The sequence below is a fragment of the Antechinus flavipes genome, chromosome 1 (assembly GCF_016432865.1).
Source record: "Antechinus flavipes isolate AdamAnt ecotype Samford, QLD, Australia chromosome 1, AdamAnt_v2, whole genome shotgun sequence".
NCBI lineage: Eukaryota > Metazoa > Chordata > Mammalia > Dasyuromorphia > Dasyuridae > Antechinus > Antechinus flavipes.
In genome coordinates, this window is record NC_067398.1 from 497069871 (window position 1) to 497089760 (window position 19890).

Consider the following 19890-nt stretch of genomic DNA (forward strand, 5'->3'; position numbering starts at 1 on the left):
GAAAAGAACGAAATTCCTCTCAGTTGGTCATCATACAGTCTTTTTGTTGCTATGTACAATGTTCTCTTGATTCTGTTTATTTCACTTAGCATCAGTTCATGTAAGTCTCTCCAGACCTCTCTGAAATCATCCTGCTGCTCATTTCTTATAGAATAATAATATTCCATTACATTCATATACCATAACCTTTTCAGCTATTCTTCAACTGATAAGCATTCATTCTTGCCACTACAGAAAGGTCTGCTACAAACATTTTTGCACATGTGGGTCTCTTTTTCCCTTTTTTATGATCTCTTTGGTATATAGGCCCAGTAGAGACACTGCTGAATCAAAGGGTATGCACAGTTTGATAGCCCTTTGGGTAGAGTTCCAGATTGTTCTTCAGAATGGTTCACAACTCCAACAAAGCATTAGTGTTCCAGTTTTCCCACATCCCCTCCAATATTTATCATTAATTTTTTCCTGTCATTTTAGCCAATGTAAGAAGTGTGAAGTACCTCAGTTGTCTTAATTTGCATTTTTCTAATCAATAGTGTCAAATCTTTCATATTAATAAGTATTTGTATATAAGATTCTGTCCGAGGTATTTGTGGAGGATGCAAAAAAACAACATAGTCTCTCTTCAAGAAATTAATACATCCCTCCCAGTACTTCCCTGCATCCCTCCAAAAATCTTTTCCAGGTTAATCCCAATTCCTTCAATATGTTCATTGAACTGGTAAACCCTTTCCACTATATTTGTTGTACTGTTTTGGACCCTTTTTTCCTAGTAGATTGCTTTCCTTATTCATCTTGAATTTTCAACCTCCTCTCAATTGGTTTTTTTTTCCCTACTGATCACATATCTAAGTCTTCCTCATCCTTAAAATACCCACTAAGCCTATCACCCGTCTCTCCTAAAAAGAGAACTTTTTTCTCATCTTTAAAAAGCTAGTTATGTTTTTTGCCTCTAGTTTAATACCTTTCAGTCCTTTCAGCTTTTTGCAAGCTAGCTTCTAACTTCATCACTTATTTCAGACAGGATGCTCTTTTCACAGTTACTGGGGATCTTTCTCTAAATTGCCAAATGCTCTAGTCTTTTCTCTGTCATAGTCCTTTTTACAAACTATATGCTTTATTTGACATTGTTGATCACTCCCTTCTTTCTCTTCTTTCTAGCTTTTTATGATACACGTCTATCTTGGTTTGCCTCCTACTTCTCTGATTCACTCCTTAGTTCCTTTTTCTGGCTCATCAATCACATTATACCCTCTCATCTGTGAGTGATCCTGAACTTTCTAAATCCTCTCATGGTAACTTTGTTGGCTCCCATGAGTTTTAAACTTTCATCTTTGTGATGATTGCTTCTATATTTTTATACCTAGCTCCATTAGCCTGAAGCTAGAAGGATAAAATGGACATTTTATTACCATTTGTCTTTTTAACATTTCAAACTGGATGTCCTAGAGTTGTCTTAAACTCATTATATCTGAAACAGAATCTTTCCCTTTAAATTCTTCACTCTTCTAAACATCCTTACCAACCTTTCAGTGTCTCAGATTTATAATCTTGGCATCATCCTTGATTACTCCTATTCTCCCTACATATCTAGTCAGTTGCCAAATTTTGCCATTTCTTCTTTCATAACATCTTTTGAATCTAATACCACTCACACAGCGACCTTAGTTCAAACCCTTATTTTACAGCCATCCTTTACACAGCTGCCAAAGTAATTTTCTTTAAACACAGATCTGATCATAAGTCTTATTAACTTCAGTTGCTTCTAAGATAAAATTGAAATTCTTCTTTTTGATTTTTAACACCCTGTGTAGTCTGTTTTTCCAATCTATTGGACAATACCCTTCCCTTGCGCACTCTGGTCCAAAATGACTTTGTCTTTGTCCCTTACTTCAGATTCTCACTTTTCTTTCTAGATTTGTAGTGGTTTCCCCCCTAGGCACTTGTTTCTTTTCTGAATATTTCTCTCTTTAAAGATGCTGGTTACATACTATGGATGAAATCTTTCTTGCTCCTTTCAACTGTTAAAACATTTTCTCCCAAACTACTTGGTTTTAACTATTTTACATATACTTAATTGATTATACTTATATGTATCTGAATTTGTTTATTTCCTTCATTAGAATGTAAGCTCTTTGTGAATAAGAAGTTTTATATCCTTTAACCTTATATCCCCAACCCTAGTGCAATGTCTAGTGCTTAATATAATTCTTGCTGACTGATTATTTTGCGCTTCTCTTTTTTTTTTTTTTTTTTTGAGAGGCAATTGAGGTTCAGTGACTTGTCTAGGTCATATAGCTAGTAAGCTTTGAATTTTTTAGGCTGGATTTAAACTCAGGTCCTCCAGACTCCACCATCAGTGCTCTATCTACTGTGTCATCTAACTACCCCTTGATTGATTTATGAATAGCCATCTTAAATTCTGGTGCCTTGAACTGAATACTGTGGACTAACCAGATAAGAGGGGCTAAGCATACTTTCTTATTACTTGAAACTGTATTTAATGCAGTTTAAAATGTGCTAATCTTTTTTGACTTCTGTATGACTAACTCTGTATTGAGCCCAATAGGACTCAATAAGAACCCACTAGGTTTTTGTCAATCAAACTGTTATTGAAACCATGTCTCTCTCATCTTTTATTTGTGAAGTTGTATTTTTTTGAACCCAAGTATAGTATTTCACATTGATCTTATTACATTTAGTCCATCACTTTAACTTGGATACTGCCTTCCTTTAAAGAGCTAAGAGCCTATAAATAATAATTAATTGTAGATCATAGAACCATGATAGAATTTTAAGTTAAGCACTTAGTGAACTTTAAAGTGTTACAGAAATGAGTTCTTTTTTTTAGTTTCCTTACTTTTCAGTATGATTGGCAAATATCCTACTATTATTTCTCTCCAGTAGATGTTTTAGTATTACTTCAGGTATAAAATGATCTTAATGGATCATTGGTTTGATTTAGTATATCATTTCTTAAATTCTAGTCATTTGAAGTCTGATCACTTGTGATTAAACACACAGAAGATCAGTGCCAGAGAGAGATGTTTTCTCTATATCATATTTAATAATAGAGGGTTATTTTAATATTGAGAGAATCTGTTATTTAAACTATAAAGATACCAGTATCTTAAAATATAGGCATTCATATTTGGATAATTAAGTTAACTTATATGACAATTTGGTTTTTTTATTCGAAAGAAAGTCACATGGGGTAGTTGAAAGAACACTTGATTTCTAAGTTGAGTTCTGACCCAGTCACTTAACTATATGTTCTAGAACAAGACATTTGCGTATGCCTCATTTTCCTTATTTGCAAAATTAAAAGGTTGGAACAGATTATCTCTACCTTTTAACATTCCAGGATTCTAAAATTATGTCAGTAAAAAGCACTACAAGAGGGGTGGTGGTGGTGATATTATGACATATATTTTCTGAGGAACTTATGCTTTAATTTTTTTTTAAGAGCAAAATTAAGAATTCTTACTTTCCAAAGCACAAGATAGATTTTCTTCAAGGTAATTTGGACATCACTTTCCATGAAAGCTGGACTAGATTATATCTAAGGTCTACAACAGTTTTGAGTGTATTCTTTTTTCTTGTATTATATTGTATTCCTTCTCTTAGGGGAAAATTTTATGTATACAAATTAACATACCTCATAGAATGACTTTGGTAAATTAAGACCTGAAGTTCTCTTATTCTTTTCAAATGCTTCAATGGATAAATATTATAGCATTGTAAAAACTGAAAGGTAATTTTTAAACATAACTCTTTAAAGCCTTGTAGGCCATTATCAGAATCTAGATTAGGAATTAAGATCCCTCCCCAAAATAAAAAAGTAATTAAGACCTATTTTATTTCACTAATTTTTTCTAATAATTGTACTTAAAAAGTTTAAGTAGAATATCCTTTAGTGTATGGGTAGTTTAATTTACAATTTAAAGTAGCCTGGTGGTATTGCTGTCACAAATTGTTGTATTGAAATGTAAAATAAAAGTCATTATGATGAATTATACATGGGCTGCTTTCTAAAGACAGTTACTTTAAAGAAGTAGCTAACATAGTCCTTTTAAAAATTAATTGTTTGAGATGTTTAGGTATTTACTTTTTTTAAAAGTTAGTTTGACCCAGATATATACACAACACACGCACACACTTAAAAACCTAAGTATGCTGCACTTGACATTTAAACATTTTTAATAGTACTTCTTTTACTTTTCAAAATATATGCAAAGATAGTTCACTCTTTTTTATTTTTTAAAGCTTTTTATTTACAAAGCACATGCATGTATAATTTTTCAACATTGACCCTTGCGTAGACCTGTGTTTCAGATTTTCCTCTTCTTCCCCCCCACCCCTTCTCCTAGATGGCAAGCAATCCAATATATATTACACATGTTAAAATATATGTTAAATCCAATATGTGTGAACATATTTATATAATTCTCTTGCTGCACAAAAAAAATCAGATCAAAAAGGAAAGAAAATGAATAACAAAAGACAATGCAAGCAAACAATATCAAATAGAGTGAGAATATTATCAACATTCACTTTTGTAAAACTTCATGTTCCTTATCCTCCCCCCATTCCTCCCTCTCCTAGACAGCAAATAATTCAATATAGGTTAAACATGTACCAAGCTCCTAAACATATTTCTACATTTATCATGCTTCACAAGAAAAATCATATCAAAAAGGAAAAAAATGATAAATAAACAAGTAAGCAAACAACAAAAAAATGAAAATACTATATTGTGATCCATATTCAGTTCTCACAGTCCTTTCTCTAGATGCAGATGGTGCTCTCCTTCCCAAGTTTATTTGAATTGGCCCGAATCATCTTATTTATGACAGATAGTTTTAATGTATTTCTTTCATTAAACCCTTGGCTTATCTTCAAAACAGATAATTGGCTAGATCTGTGAGTGTTTCTAAAAACATAGTTCTCAGTCCATTCATGTATTAACTTCCTGTGAGAAGCTTGTTCATATCCTGTAAATGTTCCATAGGAATCATATAGCATGAAAGTTTTTTGATATTATAGATTGTTTTGGTTTTTTTCTGTGCCCCTACTAGATTGTGTTGGGTATTTTCTGTGTCCCTACCTCCAGTGTTTGGCACATAGTATTTGTTGATTGATTATTAGATGTATAGCTTGAAGGGCTTAAAAACTATTTATGTAGTCCAACTCGTTAATTTAATGAGGAAATTGAGGCCCTGAGAGAAAATAGATGATATAGTTGTCCATTTAAACCCAGGTCTTTGTTCAGTTTGCCATATGGAGTCTTTGGCTGGTTTTTCTGATTTTATGTGGTTTCTAAGGCATTGTTGAGGGTATTAGTTCTCTTTCTCTTTTTCTATATGTTTGGCTCATCTTTTCTGATCATTTGACTCTTTGATAATATTTGTGGTACTACTTTTTCTTCAGTGTACTTAAACAAAAAATTAAATATTGCCATTAGTCCTGTGTTGCCTCTTTGTACTTTTGCAATGATTATGCAGGAGTAGTGAGAAAAGGTGCTCAATGTTAAGGATTTTTTTTTTTTTTGACTATAAATATGACCCATGAGTTGGCATACTATTGGCAAATACAACAAAGATGTTTTAATGCTTAAGAATGACTTCTGAAGCCCTAAGCATTTTAAGGGGACAAGTATTCTAAACTGAGTGAATATAAACATCAGTTTTGATGCAGAATGTGTTAATTATTAGAGATAGTGATTTTATTTTCAAACTTATAAGATTATTTTTGTTAGTACTTCTTTTTCCCTTCCACAGACACCTTCCTCCCTCTTTTGACAATAAAAAGAAAAAGAAAACCCACATAAACATTTATATCTATCAAAACAAGTTTCTGCCTTGGCTATGTCCAAAAATGTAGGTTTCCTGTTCTGTATTTTAAGTATCTCATCTCTCTGGTGACAAGAAGTATGTAGCATATTTCTTCTTCAGTCTCATAAAGACCTGTGACTTATTTTATTGATCAAAGTTCCATAATCTTCCAAAGTTTTTATAGTGTTACTATTGTATATGTTGTTCAAATTCAGCTATTTGACCTGAGCTCTCTCATTTTAAAACACTTTGACATCATTTCTCATTCTTTTCCCTCACAGAGGCAATGATATTAAAATCCCTGAATAAATTGATTTCTGATAAAGTGTTAAAACTGTTATAGTCCTTGTAAATATCCTTGTAAAGTAAGTGTGTGTGTGTGTGTGTGTGTGTGTGTGTGTCCTTTAAAGTTATCCTTCACAGTCTCCAGATAATCTTGAACTACAGAGTTCAACTCAGTTCTCCTTCAAGAAACCAGAAATAGCTTTGTCTTCTTTGTCTACATAGTTGTTGCGTGTGTGTGTGTATGACTAATCAGTTGAAAAGAAGGCAAATAAAAGACAGGCAGTTTCATATTCTTGAAGATTAGGCTAATTAGTTCTCTTGTTGTTTCTTACCTCTTATTTTAATATATTTAATAAGTCTATTTTTCAAGTATCAAATTATTAATTAGTAATATGAACAATATAATATCATTTAATCCTAACAAAACCATTGGTTATATAATTGGTAGTGTATATTGTTTTTTTGTTGCTCTCTTTTTCATTTGTTAAAGCCTTTTTTGTCAGCAGGAAAGGGAAAATTATATTTAAAATATAAATAAGTCATCACATTGTGATAAAATTTCTACTTCTTTAATTAAATTTATAAGCTTCTAATGAGACAATAATTTGTATAGACCCTCAAATTCATTGTCAGAACGGGAAGAAGGTTGAATTAAATGATGTCTAAGGTCTATTTCAGCTTTGATTCTTCTCATCTTGGTCTACATTTTAACTGTGAAATTATTTTAATAGGCTCTCATAAATGTGGACTATCGTTATTTTTTTTTTAAGTGCTTAGCAAATCATATAATAGCAATTGAATGTGATATTGACGTAACAGTTGAACCAAATGAAATAAAGTGCAGGGTTGGATTGTCTTCAAATAGCTTAGAAAGTCTTGCATTAAAAGAAAAAGATACTAGATTATTTGTTCTTTAGTAAAGAATTTATAGTTTAAACAAATGAAAACTTCTAGCTTTTAATGGAAATTAGCTTTATTTTCAGAATTCATAAAATTATTTGTGAAAATACTATGTTTATAAAGAGTGATGTGTATGTGCCTCTAATTTGCTGATTCTTTGTTATTTGTATTGGGATATATGAAAGAGAGTGAAGAAAGAGTGAGAAAGTATAATAGTGGTGTAATTTGTCATCTAGACTTAATTTCCTCTTTTAAAAAAATCTTCTAAGACTATTCTGCTTTTTTTCTTTTTTCCTTAGATTAAAATTTGAAGACAGCCATACCAAGCCAGAGTTATAGGATCTTAACTTGTATAGCCCTTATAGATGCTATTAGAGTTAGCAAAGAAATCTTAGAGTTTACTCAGAAATTTCACGTTTGATCAAATGTTCATATCATCAAGTCTTCTTCACAGACTCTTTCTAACCAACATAACAAAAGTAGCATCCCAGTTCATTAAATAACAAAATTATTCTAAGCTTTGTCAACAGTATTAAATGAAATTAAGTTTTTAAAAAGCCTTTATCTTGGTTTCATTCAGCTTTAACTTTTTTTAGAAAGCACAGATCTCAGAAAGAAGATGATGGTTTATTCTATTAGGAAGTACTAATATTGCTTCTCTAAAGGCCTTTTTGCTTGGTAAGACAAATGGAACAACCCTTTCAGCTCATTCCTTCTGTATTTATTTCGAACTTCAAAGCTCCTAGTTTTAACCTCTGGTTCAGTCCCATCTTACTAGATTTAAGTGGCTTTTTGTTTTTTTTTTTTTTCATGCAGGTTCTGCTCATTAATCACCACGAGTGTGGATCTGAAGAAGAATTAATTACCTCTATTTTTTTGAGTATGTTTAACTTCAGATACACACAACGTAGCCTCCTTCCCCATTAGATTCTTAGAAGGTAGTTATATTTTTTATAGTCTCCTTCTTGTGACTCTTGATAGTTGTGAACAATAAGAATAAAAATTATACCTTACATACTGGGCTACTGCATGCAAATCAGTTCATTTAAAACCTCCTGGAGGTCTTTCGCATGCCAGACATAAAATCATGAGTGTGTGTTTGTGGAGGTAACCATGTTCAAAATAAATTTGAGTTAAGTTCTTTTCACAAGAATCTGGGGAAGGGTTACTTATGTTGGGGGACCAGTAACTATTAAGGGGCTTCATGCAGTATGAGTTAAGACCTTTCAGAACTAGTTTCAAGTGGGAAATGTTATATTGATATTTTCTAAATTAGGAAGTGGGAGGGTATGTTTGTTTAAGTAGAGTTTAACTTGAACTTACATTGTGCTTAATTAGGTATGTTTAAATGGGCTGACTAATTGTGCCATGCCCTTGTAACCAATTGTTAATGTATAAGAAAATTCATATTGATGAAAATTTCTAGATAAACTGATGCTGCTTTTTTTCTTTTAAATGGTTATATGGAATAAAGTATTTGAATGTATCCAATTTGTCTAGGGATGGAAAAAGGAAAGACTTTTAGCTGAATACCCTGATGGAAAGATAATAATGGTTCTTCCTGAAGACCCAAAGTATGCACTTAAAAAGGTAAATTTCCATTATAATTTAATGTTGAATAGACAGTAAATTTCCTTTGTGGTTTTATAATAATAACTAGGTATGTATGCATCTCCGTACTAACTTTTTTTCTTCTTGGTTTCCAATTTCTTTAGATCACCAAACGATGTGTCTAAAGCTTAGGGTTTGTGGACTCTGATTTTATCTCTCTTTGCCTCTCTTTTTGAAGAGATCTCTGATTGTGTTTACTGGTTGTTGATGTGCAAATTACTTTGCTCTATTACCTTTTATTTAATTCCCCCTAGCAGCTCTTCTAGTTCTAGGTATGTGTTTATCCCACTTACTCATGCAGAGGAAAGAAACTATTTGACATGAGTTTCCTTAACTCCTCCCCTTTTCTTCAGAACTTCTTAGAATCATTATATGTATTTCCCTTTTCTGGTTGATGATAAATAACCTGGTATCTAAAACTAATCTCTCCCCCACCCCTCCATCGTTGGTCCCATTTCTTCTTTTCTTTTCCAAGACCTTGTTCTATCAATCATCCCTTTTCTTAAATGCAACAATATCTTCCATATATATTAAGCCAATGCCTCGTCTCTCTTCCTCTGTCACTACAATTTTATTTATTTACCTTAATTTTCTTCTGAAAATGTTCTCTCAAATTTTACCAGTGTCCTCCTAGTAGCCAAATTCAATGGCCTTTTTTTTTCCTAGTCTTTATTTTCTTTGACTTCTTCAGCTTTAGCCACTGTTTGACTACCATCTTTTATTTTTAAAAAAAATTTTTATTGATATCTTTTACATCATCATAGTTTACTCCACACTCTTCCCCTCTTAGAGAGCCATCCCATCTAACAAATGCTTTTTGACATTAAAGACAAAAAAGGAAAAGGAAAAAAATTAGTACAACTAATTATTATGTTGGAAAGTCCAAAAAAAAAAAAAAACCTCGGAAGGAGTGAGATTGCTCACTGATATTTCTTCTTTTGAGCCATATTTGTTCTTTATAGTTTTGCAACACTTTTTATTTGTGTGTGTGTGTGTGTGTGTGTGTGTGTGTGTGTGTATGTTTTTTTCCTTTCCATTTGTTTGTTGTAGTTATGGTACATATTGTTTTCTTGGCCCTGCTTATTTCACTCTGCATCAATTCATATAGATCTCTCCATGATTCTCTGCATTTATCATGTTCTTCATTTCTTACAGTATGGATTCTTTTGCATTTATGTATCACAATTTTTTTTAGCTATTCATCTGTCATTGGATGTCTACTTTGTTTCCAATTCTTTACTATCACAAAAAGTGCTGCTACATATTTTGTTGTATGTGGAGACTTTCTTCTTATTAAAGCCCAATAATGGAGTTTCTGCTTCAAAGGGTATGAACATTTTAGTTATCTTATTTACATGATTCCAAATTGCTTTCTGAAATGGTTTAACCATTTAATAGTTCCACCAACAATGCTTTAGGATACCTGTTTTTCCATAAGCCTTTCAGCATTGATTTTTCCCAGTTTTTGTCATTCTCCCCCCCTCCCCACCCCCCAATTTGCAGGATTTGAGTTCAAACTGCAAGATTGTTTTGATTTACATTTCTTTCTTTTTTTTTTTTTTTAATAAGTTTTTATTGATAGAACGCATGCCAGGGTAATTTTTTACAGCATTATCCCTTGCATTCACTTCTGTTCCGATTTTTCCCCTCCCTCCCTCCACCCCTTCCCCCATATGGCAAGCAGTCCTTTACATGTTGAATGGGTTGCAGTATATTCTAGATACAATATATGTGTGCAGAACCGAACAGTTTTCTTGTTGCACAGGGAGAATTGAATTCAGAAGGTAAAAATAACCCGGGAAGAAAAACAAAAATGCAAGCAGTTTATATTCATCTTCCAGTGTTCTTTCTCTGGGTGTAGCTGCTTCTGTCCATCTTTGATCAATTAAGGCTCTCTTTATCGAAGAGATCCACTTCCATCAGAATACATCCTCAAACAGTATCGTTGTTGAGGTATATAATGATCTCCTGGTTCTGCTCATTTCACTCAGCATCAGTTCATGTAAGTCTCGCCAGTCCTCTCTGTATTCATCCTGCTGATCATTCCTTACAGAACAATAATATTCCATAACATTCATATACCACAATTTACTCAACCATTCTCCAATTGATGGACTACATTTCTTTTATTACTAATGGTAGCATTCTTTTCATATCATTGTGAATACTTTGCCTTTCTTCTTTTGATAACTGTTTGTTCTTATCTTTTGACCATAGCTCTTTTTTAGGAATGGCTATTGTTCTTTTATTTGTATCTGTTAATTATGTATGCATCTTGAATACCAAACCCAAATTAGAGAAATCTATTGACTATTTCCTTTTTTAACTTAGGTACATTAATTTTGTCTAAGCAGAAGGGTTTTGGGTAAAGTTATTTATTTTATCTTTTATAATTGCTTCTATCCCTTGTTTGGTTAAAAATACATATCTTATCCATAGCTCTGAGAAATATATGATCTGTTTCTCTTGTAATTTTTAAAAATAATATGATCTTTAATATTAAGGTTATATATCAATTTAGAACATATTGTGGAATATGAGATAAGATGTTGACCTAACCCTAATTTCTTTAAGGTTGTTTTTCAATTTTCTCAGTTGTTCATAACTAGGGAATGCTTTCCTAAGTAATTTTATGTTTTCCAGTTTACTAAACACTGGGTTATTAAATTCCATTGTCTTTTTATTCTCCTATGTCTAGTTTGTCCCATTGATCTGCCTCTTTTTTAAAATAAATATTTGATGGTTTTGTTGATTGATACAATACAGTGAGATCTGGAAGTGCTTTTCCCTATTTATCCCTATCTCTTTTCCTTTAATCATTGTTTCCTTGATATTCTCCATCTTTTGCTTTTCCAGATGAATTGTTGCTTTATCAAGTTCCAGAAAGTATTTCTTTGATGATTTGGTTGATATAGGGTTAAAAATGTAAATTAACTTTGATTGTATTGTCATTTTTAGCATGTTGGCTACAGTCTAGTCATGAGCACTGAATATCCCCCTGTTACTTCAGTTGTTCTTTATAAGAAAATTGAATCTGAACAAATTCTCTGTGGGTATTTTTGTAGTCTGATCACTACATACTTTATGTATTTTATAGTTATTTAGAATGAAATAGTTACTTTTTTTGTATAATTCCAAATACTTTCCAGAATGGTTAGATTAATTCACAGCTCTGCTTGTTTTTTTTTTTTTTTTTTTTTTTTTTTGTGTGTGTGTGTGTGTGTGTGTGCATGCACATACAGGGAAAAAAAAGGCTTTTAAAAAAATTTCATTATATGCCAAGTCCTTTAATTCTGTAAGTGTGACTATTGCATTAAACAGTAAGCACCAAATTACATGTTATATGTGATACAGAAAAAGAAAGCCTACATTTATTTATAGCCCAGAGATCCTGGGCAGGTCATTACCCTTTTCATGCTTTAGATAGCTCTAATAGATAGGTTTTTGCTAAAGATCATATTTTCTTTTTAATCCTGTATATTTTATTTTATGCATTTTACTACATTTGTCAAAATTGTGACACAAAAAGATCAAGAACTCCAGCTCTAAAGCTATAAGTTGCTACAAAATTCCTGACTAATAATAACACTGATAATAATGATAACACAGTATACATAGGTTCCTGTGTGTGTGTGCGCGCGTGCATGTATTCACATGCATATTATATATATACATATAGGACTTATAAGTGCTTTACAAATATTCTCATTTGATATTTGATCCTTACAGCAAACTTAGATGATATTATGAGGCAGATGGAGTAAAGTAAGCAATTTTTTAGATGGTATTACAAGGCAGATGGAGTAAAGTAACACAACCAATAAATGTCTGAGCTAGATTTGAAATAATGCCAGGTTCAGCATTCTTTATCCACTATAGCATTTATCTGCCTAAGTATATTTGTAGAGGGAGTTCTCAAAATCTGTGAAATCACAGTTATCCCTATTATGCATAATCTCCTGAATTCAACATAGAATTCCGTTGTATGCAGGATATTTCCTTACAGATTCATAAGTTCATTAATACAGAATTGGAAGATCATTGAATCCATTGGTGGAGTGGAAACCAATTCCCCTAAGTGCATATTGACTTATAAATCACAAATTAGCATTGTCTGTATTGTGTTGTATTTTTATTTTTGTTAAACTTTTCCTGATTGCATTTTAACCTAGTTATGGCTCCATTGAAGAGGCCTTGAGTTTGACACCTCAGATCTAATCTTAATTCTTTCATTTTATACATTAGAAAATTGAGATTGAGGAAAATTAAGTAGTTTGACTGCATGAAATAAGCACTCATTAAGCACTCGTTATGTATAAAAAACTGTGCTTAGCACTGAGGATACAAATAGAAAAGGTAAGATAGGCACAGTTCTCAAGGAACTGGAATTCTAATGGGAGAAAGAACACATGTGGAAAAGTTCTAGCACTTTAAGGTGCAGTGAATATTCTGCTTCTTTGAGAAATTTACATAGATACATACACATAGACATACACACGAGAAATAGAGCCAAGATTTGAACCCATACCATCTTACTTCAAACCTAGCATTCTTCTGTACATCATGCTGATTCTTATTTTAAAAAATTTCTCTTTATTTTGCAGGTTGAAGAAATTAGAGAGATGGTAGACAATGACTTGGGATTCCAACAAGCTCCACTCATGTGCTCTTCTAGAATTAAGACTCTTCTCTTTATTTCTAATGATAAAAAAGTTGTTGGATGTTTAATTGCAGAACATATCCAGTGGGTGAGTAGTTTGTTGAAAACTGATTGCAGTAATTTAGAATACAATGAAATAATTTACAGGTTATTTTTAACAGTATGGTTTAGATAAACCTGCTCTATTTCAGGAAAGTGTTGAGACATTTAAATTAAACAGTCATAATCTACACACTATGATATTGCTCTTTGAATATTTTAATATTCAATGCACACATCAAGTCAGTGAAAACATGTATTTGATAAAATATTACAACATGAGCAAACAGAATTATTTTGATTATGATAGATGATAGGATATTTTGTACTTTAACCTAAAACTCCAAAATTTTCTAGATATTATTTAAATAGCAAATTACTAAATATTGAATAGAGTTTTTCAATTAAAAAGCATTTGTTGTCTACTCACTGTTTATTACACGTTCACCTCAGGTGCTACTGAATCTATGAAGCCTTACCTGATTTTCCCCAGATGTTGGTGCTTCACTCATACTGCCCATATTATTTTGTGTTTAATCATCTTTGAATGTATTCACTGTAAAATATAGAATCGTTGGTGGCAGTCCGTGCTTTATTTTATTTTTCTTTACAAACCTAAAATACAGCTTATATCTTGAACATAAAGATAAAAATGGGAGTAGGAAAAGGCAGTAGACCTATGTTCCTTTGTATAGGAACCTATACATATAGTATACCTATGTACCTATATATAGAACCAAGCCTATGTATAGGCTTTGGACCGACCCTCGAGGTGTACATACTTTCTCTGCATCTTAAAACTTTAAAGAGTTGCCTAAAGCACTGAGAAGTCATATCATGAGCTTGTGACAGAGGCACATCTTGAACCCAGTTCAAGTTTCTAGGGTTGTTTTCTGTCTGCTCTGCCTTGAATAACAAAAAAAAGGGTGATGCTTTTTGTGTCTTTAAACTAGTTAAATATATTCTTCTAGCTAGTAATTTGCTATCTTAAAATAAGTAACTTATTTATATATGATGCTTTGTATAATAAATTTTCTCATTCCTCATAATAATAATACTATGACATTAATATTTCAAGTAGTAACCATTCACCAAGTATTAATTAATCCATTACTCTGTTCCAGTCACTACTAAACACAGTAAGTGGTGAAAAACGCTCCTATTCCTAAGGAGCTTATATGGGAGAGAGATAGAGAGACAGAGCCATATGAAATATATAAATAAAAACAAGATCCATGCAAAATTTGTAGGTGAGACTCAGGTTAAATGATTTAAAAGTCCAAGACACTCAGTTGTCAAATGGCAAAGCCAGTACTAGAGCTCACATCTGACTTCATATACAATTTTTCACCTGTTGTGGCCATCTTTTAAGAGCTCATGGCATATGAGCCCTTTGATCTTAGAGGCGAGATGAATGAGGCAAGGAACTCATAGGGTGTGAAAAGAGCTCTAGTTTATTAGGCCACAGAGCCTTGTTGATATACATTTTTGCAAGTGTGATTAGTGCGTGGACAGTAGGCAATCCCCAGTTACCATTCAGAGAAGCAGTTTGTAGGTTTTGTGTATGCATGGTATCTGCCAATGGGAGGAGAGCCAGTCCAGCAGTTCTGCAACTCATTCACAGGCGAGAGGCCCTGTCAAGGCATCCCTGCTCATGATCAACTAGCTGTGATCCTCTGGCTTAACACTCATTCTCATGATCATAAATTATTGCTCCTTGCTCAACAAGGATGTTTCTGCAACGTGACAGAAAACTTATTGTGCACCCAAGGTCAAAGTGGCCTCGCTATTCCCTCTTGGTAGAATCCCATAGCCTGGCATTCCCCTTCACACACCATGAGAATCTCTGTAAAGGAAACTCATTTTTTGTTGAGGCTTAGGGCCCTGATTTTCCCTAAACAGGAAAAGAATGGTAACCTCTGAAGATTCAGTTTCAGTGACCAGTTTAGTGAAAATATATCTAGTGACAGAGAGAGAGAAAGAGAGAGTCCATATTTACTTATATAGTACTTTGAAAAAAGTTTAATTAGAAAAAGAATTTTTTTCCATACTCTGTGACTGCATTTATTCTTTTATGTATTCTGCCTCATCCCATCATTACAGTTGCCACATCCAGAACTGAGCTGGTTTGATCTCACAGAATTATGAAGAAAGGTTAAAAAAGAGAACAATTTCTGGACTCTAAATTCATCAGAGAGTTTGGAGGATGGGGCTGGGAATATTCCATTGAGCTTTGGAAGAAAGGAGATAGTAATTATTCACATAGTAATTATATCCAATGACCCTGGTATGCTAGAAAACTAGAGACTGCAAAGGTAAAAATATATTCTTAAATTTAGTGGAATTTGACAAGATACCAGACTTCATACTTGGTAAGCCTAGTTAGGTCAAAGTAGATATAACTTAAATTATTAAAATTTTTTGTCATAATGTATTTTAAATTTTATTATAGGGTTATAGAGTTATAGAAGATAAAGTCCCAGATGTCAATTCAGAAAAAGAGAAAGTTATATTTGAACGGCAAAAAGCCTGGTGCTGCTCAACCTCTCCTGAACCAGCTGTTTGTGGGATAAGTCGCATCTGGGTATTCAGCATGATGCGTCGAAGAAAAATAGCTTCTCGAATGATTGAATGTCTAAGGTAAATAATTTAACAGTGTGAATTTTTAAAGTGTTTTTTCTTGTTTATTTATAGTTTATTTTCAATAACAAATCAATTTCACAATATGAAAGTAGTTATCATGAATCAAATCATTTAGAACACAAACACAATATAGAAGAATCCTAAACTATGTATATCATTCAATGTAGAGTATAGGAGAGTGTGTCCATTCACATAAGTATAGGAATTAGGGACATTTTTTTCTATCAGTAAATTTCTGAATTGTCTTCTAAGGCCAAAAGATTTTCTTTGCTTTGTTATAAAGTTAGGATACTAGAATCATAACTTAGGTCTGCAAATCTAAGCAAATCTCATATGAACCAGAAAAGCTAAGTATTTCTTTAAAAGGTTTCAACACTTTCCTAACTGTGTGACCCTAGGCAAGTCATTTAACCTAAATTGCCTTGGGGTGGGAGGAGGGCAAGAGGGAAGGTTTCAACACTGTGGCAGTTATACTATATTAGATATCCTAAATAAAGCCAGCTTTATAATTTACCTCTTTAATTTTAATATTCTGAAGTAACGAACTTTTACAGTAGGCCATCTTTAGAATATAAGGTATTTGATATGTACAGAAATAAAACAGCATTTGAAAGTTATTAAAGAGGTTATGCTTTAAAATTTTTTGGAATTAAGGAAAGCAAGTTAGTTAATCTAAAATTTGGTTGGCTTGGGTAGTAATGGGAACAATCAGGTTTTAATTAAAGTTATGCAAGTCATTTCTGAAATACATGAGAGGATAAAGCTCAGTGATTCTCTTTTTGGTATCCATTTAAATAGAAATGTGAATATTGTTTATGCCATCTAATCATTTTATAATCATAGAGATAGAGTGGACCAAAATGAAAAGATGACTTCCATACCTTCTCTTCCTTTTTACTGACTGAACTCTATTTATTCTCAAAGCAAATTTCTAATTCTCCATATTTTCTAGGCCATATTTAGTGAATTTTTTTTTGAACTAAGTGGTTTTGAGTGCCAAATCTTTTCTTATACTGGGAAAATCTAACTGCTTTAATCACTAAAGTCCAACATCATTTACTTCCCTGAAATCTTTCAGATACTTCTCAAGAAACTACAAATTTGGAATCAATCCTTTGACCCTCTGATTACAGATATTCATAAATTTATAGGGATGGAATTGAATGGAGTTGGTCAAGAATATTGACTTGTTTTGTTCTGCCCAACACTGATTTGTAGGTGCAACTCATTCAGATGGTTTGGGAAGATGGTTTAGGGAGCAACACAGATTATGTTGACTGAGTTTCTTACCGGTAGAGATATAGAAGGAAGAGTATGAGGAAGAAGACACTGGCAATTAGTCATCTGCACAGAATTTCTGCTTCCCCAATTTAATAGACCTGTAAATGTGTAAATACTGCAAGAGTGGTGATAGTCCCAGAAGAATTGTTGCTTGTACTTTTGCCTTTTTGAGAATAAATCCACTTAGTGGAAATGAACAGACTTTGTCTGAGGTTGTGCAGATCAAATCTCTTTGTGATTTATCTTGGCTGCTTGCTTCTTCTGTTTCTCCTTCCTCTCCTTACTTATCTTGTACAGCTTTATGTGTTAAAATCTCTTTCTGAGGATGGCAATGATAGAGGAGACACAACTCCAAGACAAGTCTGCTTTCTTAGCAGCTTTAATGGATTAAGAAGTTGATTTTTTTTTCCCCTCAGACAATTGGAGTTGAGTGACTTGCCCAGGGTCACACAGCTAGGGAACGTTAAGTGTCTGAGGCCATATTTGAACTCAGGTCTTCCTGACTTCAGAGCTGGTTCTCTATCCACTGAGCCACCTAGCTGTCCCAGAAGATGAAATTGTTAACTAAAATGATCATATGTTTAGCATGTTTAGCAACAAAAAGTGAAATCTTAGCCTGACTCCCTCATTTTACATATGAGACAACAGCCCAAGAGAAAATGACTTGTCCAAGATTATCCCTGGAACAGTGATTTCAGTGGGATTTGAATCCAGCTCCTCTTCCTTCCAAATCCAATCACTCCACTCCATGATTCCCAAGTATTATTATGAATTTTGTTTATTTTATCCTGGCTGTTCATTTCTACAGATGAAACTGGGTGCTACTTTTCTTTTTTATAATTTAGTTTTCCAAGAATGAGGTCTCTACCAGTTCTTTATGAACTCATTATGGAAGTTATTAGAATGGCATGATGGCTAGTTTTGAGGGTGTTAAGTATTCTTGCCTTTCCTTCATTCTAATGAATTCAGAATTGGTAGTAACTAAAGTTGTTAGATTTTATAAAAATTGGAAACATACATAGCCAGAAGAGCTCTACATAGTTCCAAAAGAGTTAATAAACTCTTTTCCTATCTCTCTCTTCTCACTGTCACTTTTCTCAGCTAAATTATTCTTCGTCCCTCTTGTTATCGAGCGCTTCAGTTACACAAGCACAACTTACAGTTTTGAGGCTAGCCATACAACAGAATGTTGTTTTTAATTGAAAAGTAATAGATTTAGGCAAACTTGTTAACAGTATGCATGATGAATAAGCATTTATAACAGTTGCTTTGGAATTGTATTCTATTACTGAAGGTATCTTCCAATCCATTTGTCTCCTGTGATTTAAAAAATAAAAATTATTGTAAAATAATAGTATTTTTAATGTGGTACCATGTTTCCTCATTCCCCTCCCCCCCTTTTTTTTTCTTTTTAACTTAGGAGCAACTTTATATATGGCTCATATTTGAGCAAAGAAGAAATTGCTTTTTCAGATCCTACACCTGATGGGAAGCTCTTTGCAACACAGTACTGTGGCACTGGCCAGTTTCTGGTATATAATTTTATTAATGGACAAAAGAACTCTTAATAGAATCTTGTTTATGTTGATTTGACTACATCTGCTGGATATTTGGATTGGTTGCTGTCTTTAACCAGGAACTAGGGCCATTTTTATTACAATGAACTCAGGACTGGTAACAACCAAATGGTTGTTCCATTTTAATAAAATTGGAAACAATGCAGTAATAGCTTAATTTTTTGTTTGTTTTTTTTAAAAGAAGATATTTTGTTATCTTTTACAGAAGTTTATGATTGTATTTTATCTATAGTTATTTAGTCATGTTTACATGCAGCAGATAATTAATTGTTCATAGTGGACTGTAAACTAATGCAAGGACTATGGTCTCAGTGATAAGTATATATATTGAAGTTCCTAATATGGTAATATATCAGTGCTGCTTAGTACTGTATCTTTTTATACTGAACTGCTGATCCTAGTTTTGTTTTTTTAAATATAAAAGTTTAAAGATTGTATTTTAATGGAACTGAAATGCTTCTGGGAGATAATTAAAGGAGGGACAACACTATGTTTTTTAGAAAACAGTGGCTAAGTTAAAAACTCCAGGATGTTTGTATGTACTTGCCCTCATTTGCACTTGCACTGAGGAAATAAGTATGTGAAATATTAAGACTTTTTTTTCCTTGATAGGCAAGAAAAGTGAAGTAGGACTTAGTCAAAAGAGGATTGGGTCTTTCCCTTTGGAAAATTTCCTGTAACTTGAGTTGAATGGGGAAAAATAACCTGTAGGAGCAGACTATCATACATCTTGCTCCCACTTGTTATGAAATGCTTTTTCTGCATATTCTACAAGAAGACGATAGCCCAGTTATGTCAAGTTTACCAAATTCCCAAAAAAGAGTTTTACAATTTATTGATAAGATTGAAGCTAAATAAGAATGGTCCTGGTATCTGCTTTATTTTTCCTCTGAAATACTGCACTGGATGTATGCCTTTATTACTGGACTTCACTTTTATACTTGTCTGTATAATGCCCTCTACTTTTAAAGGGTTTATATGTTGAAAAACTGCTGTGGCCTTTCTTGATCTGTATATAATGTAGAATAAAAGAATAAATAACTTGATAGACTTTTCTAAACGA

General features: G+C 32.8%; 1 protein-coding gene across 3 annotated transcripts in view; it reads left to right on the top strand.

The window, feature by feature from the left end:
* ESCO1 (establishment of sister chromatid cohesion N-acetyltransferase 1) overlaps nt 1-19890 on the top strand; it is a 52729-nt gene extending 32839 nt beyond the window's left edge. For 2 of the 3 annotated variants that reach the window (XM_051970357.1, XM_051970358.1), the window contains exons 10-13: nt 8517-8606; nt 13232-13375; nt 15779-15966; nt 18671-19890. In XM_051970357.1, coding sequence (XP_051826317.1) covers nt 8517-8606; nt 13232-13375; nt 15779-15966; nt 18671-18818 — 570 coding nt within the window. In that variant the 3' untranslated portion in view covers nt 18819-19890. Of the gene's footprint in view, nt 1-7832; nt 7955-8516; nt 8607-13231; nt 13376-15778; nt 15967-18670 lie in introns of those variants that run through there. The other variant, XM_051970359.1, reaches the window with a different exon arrangement.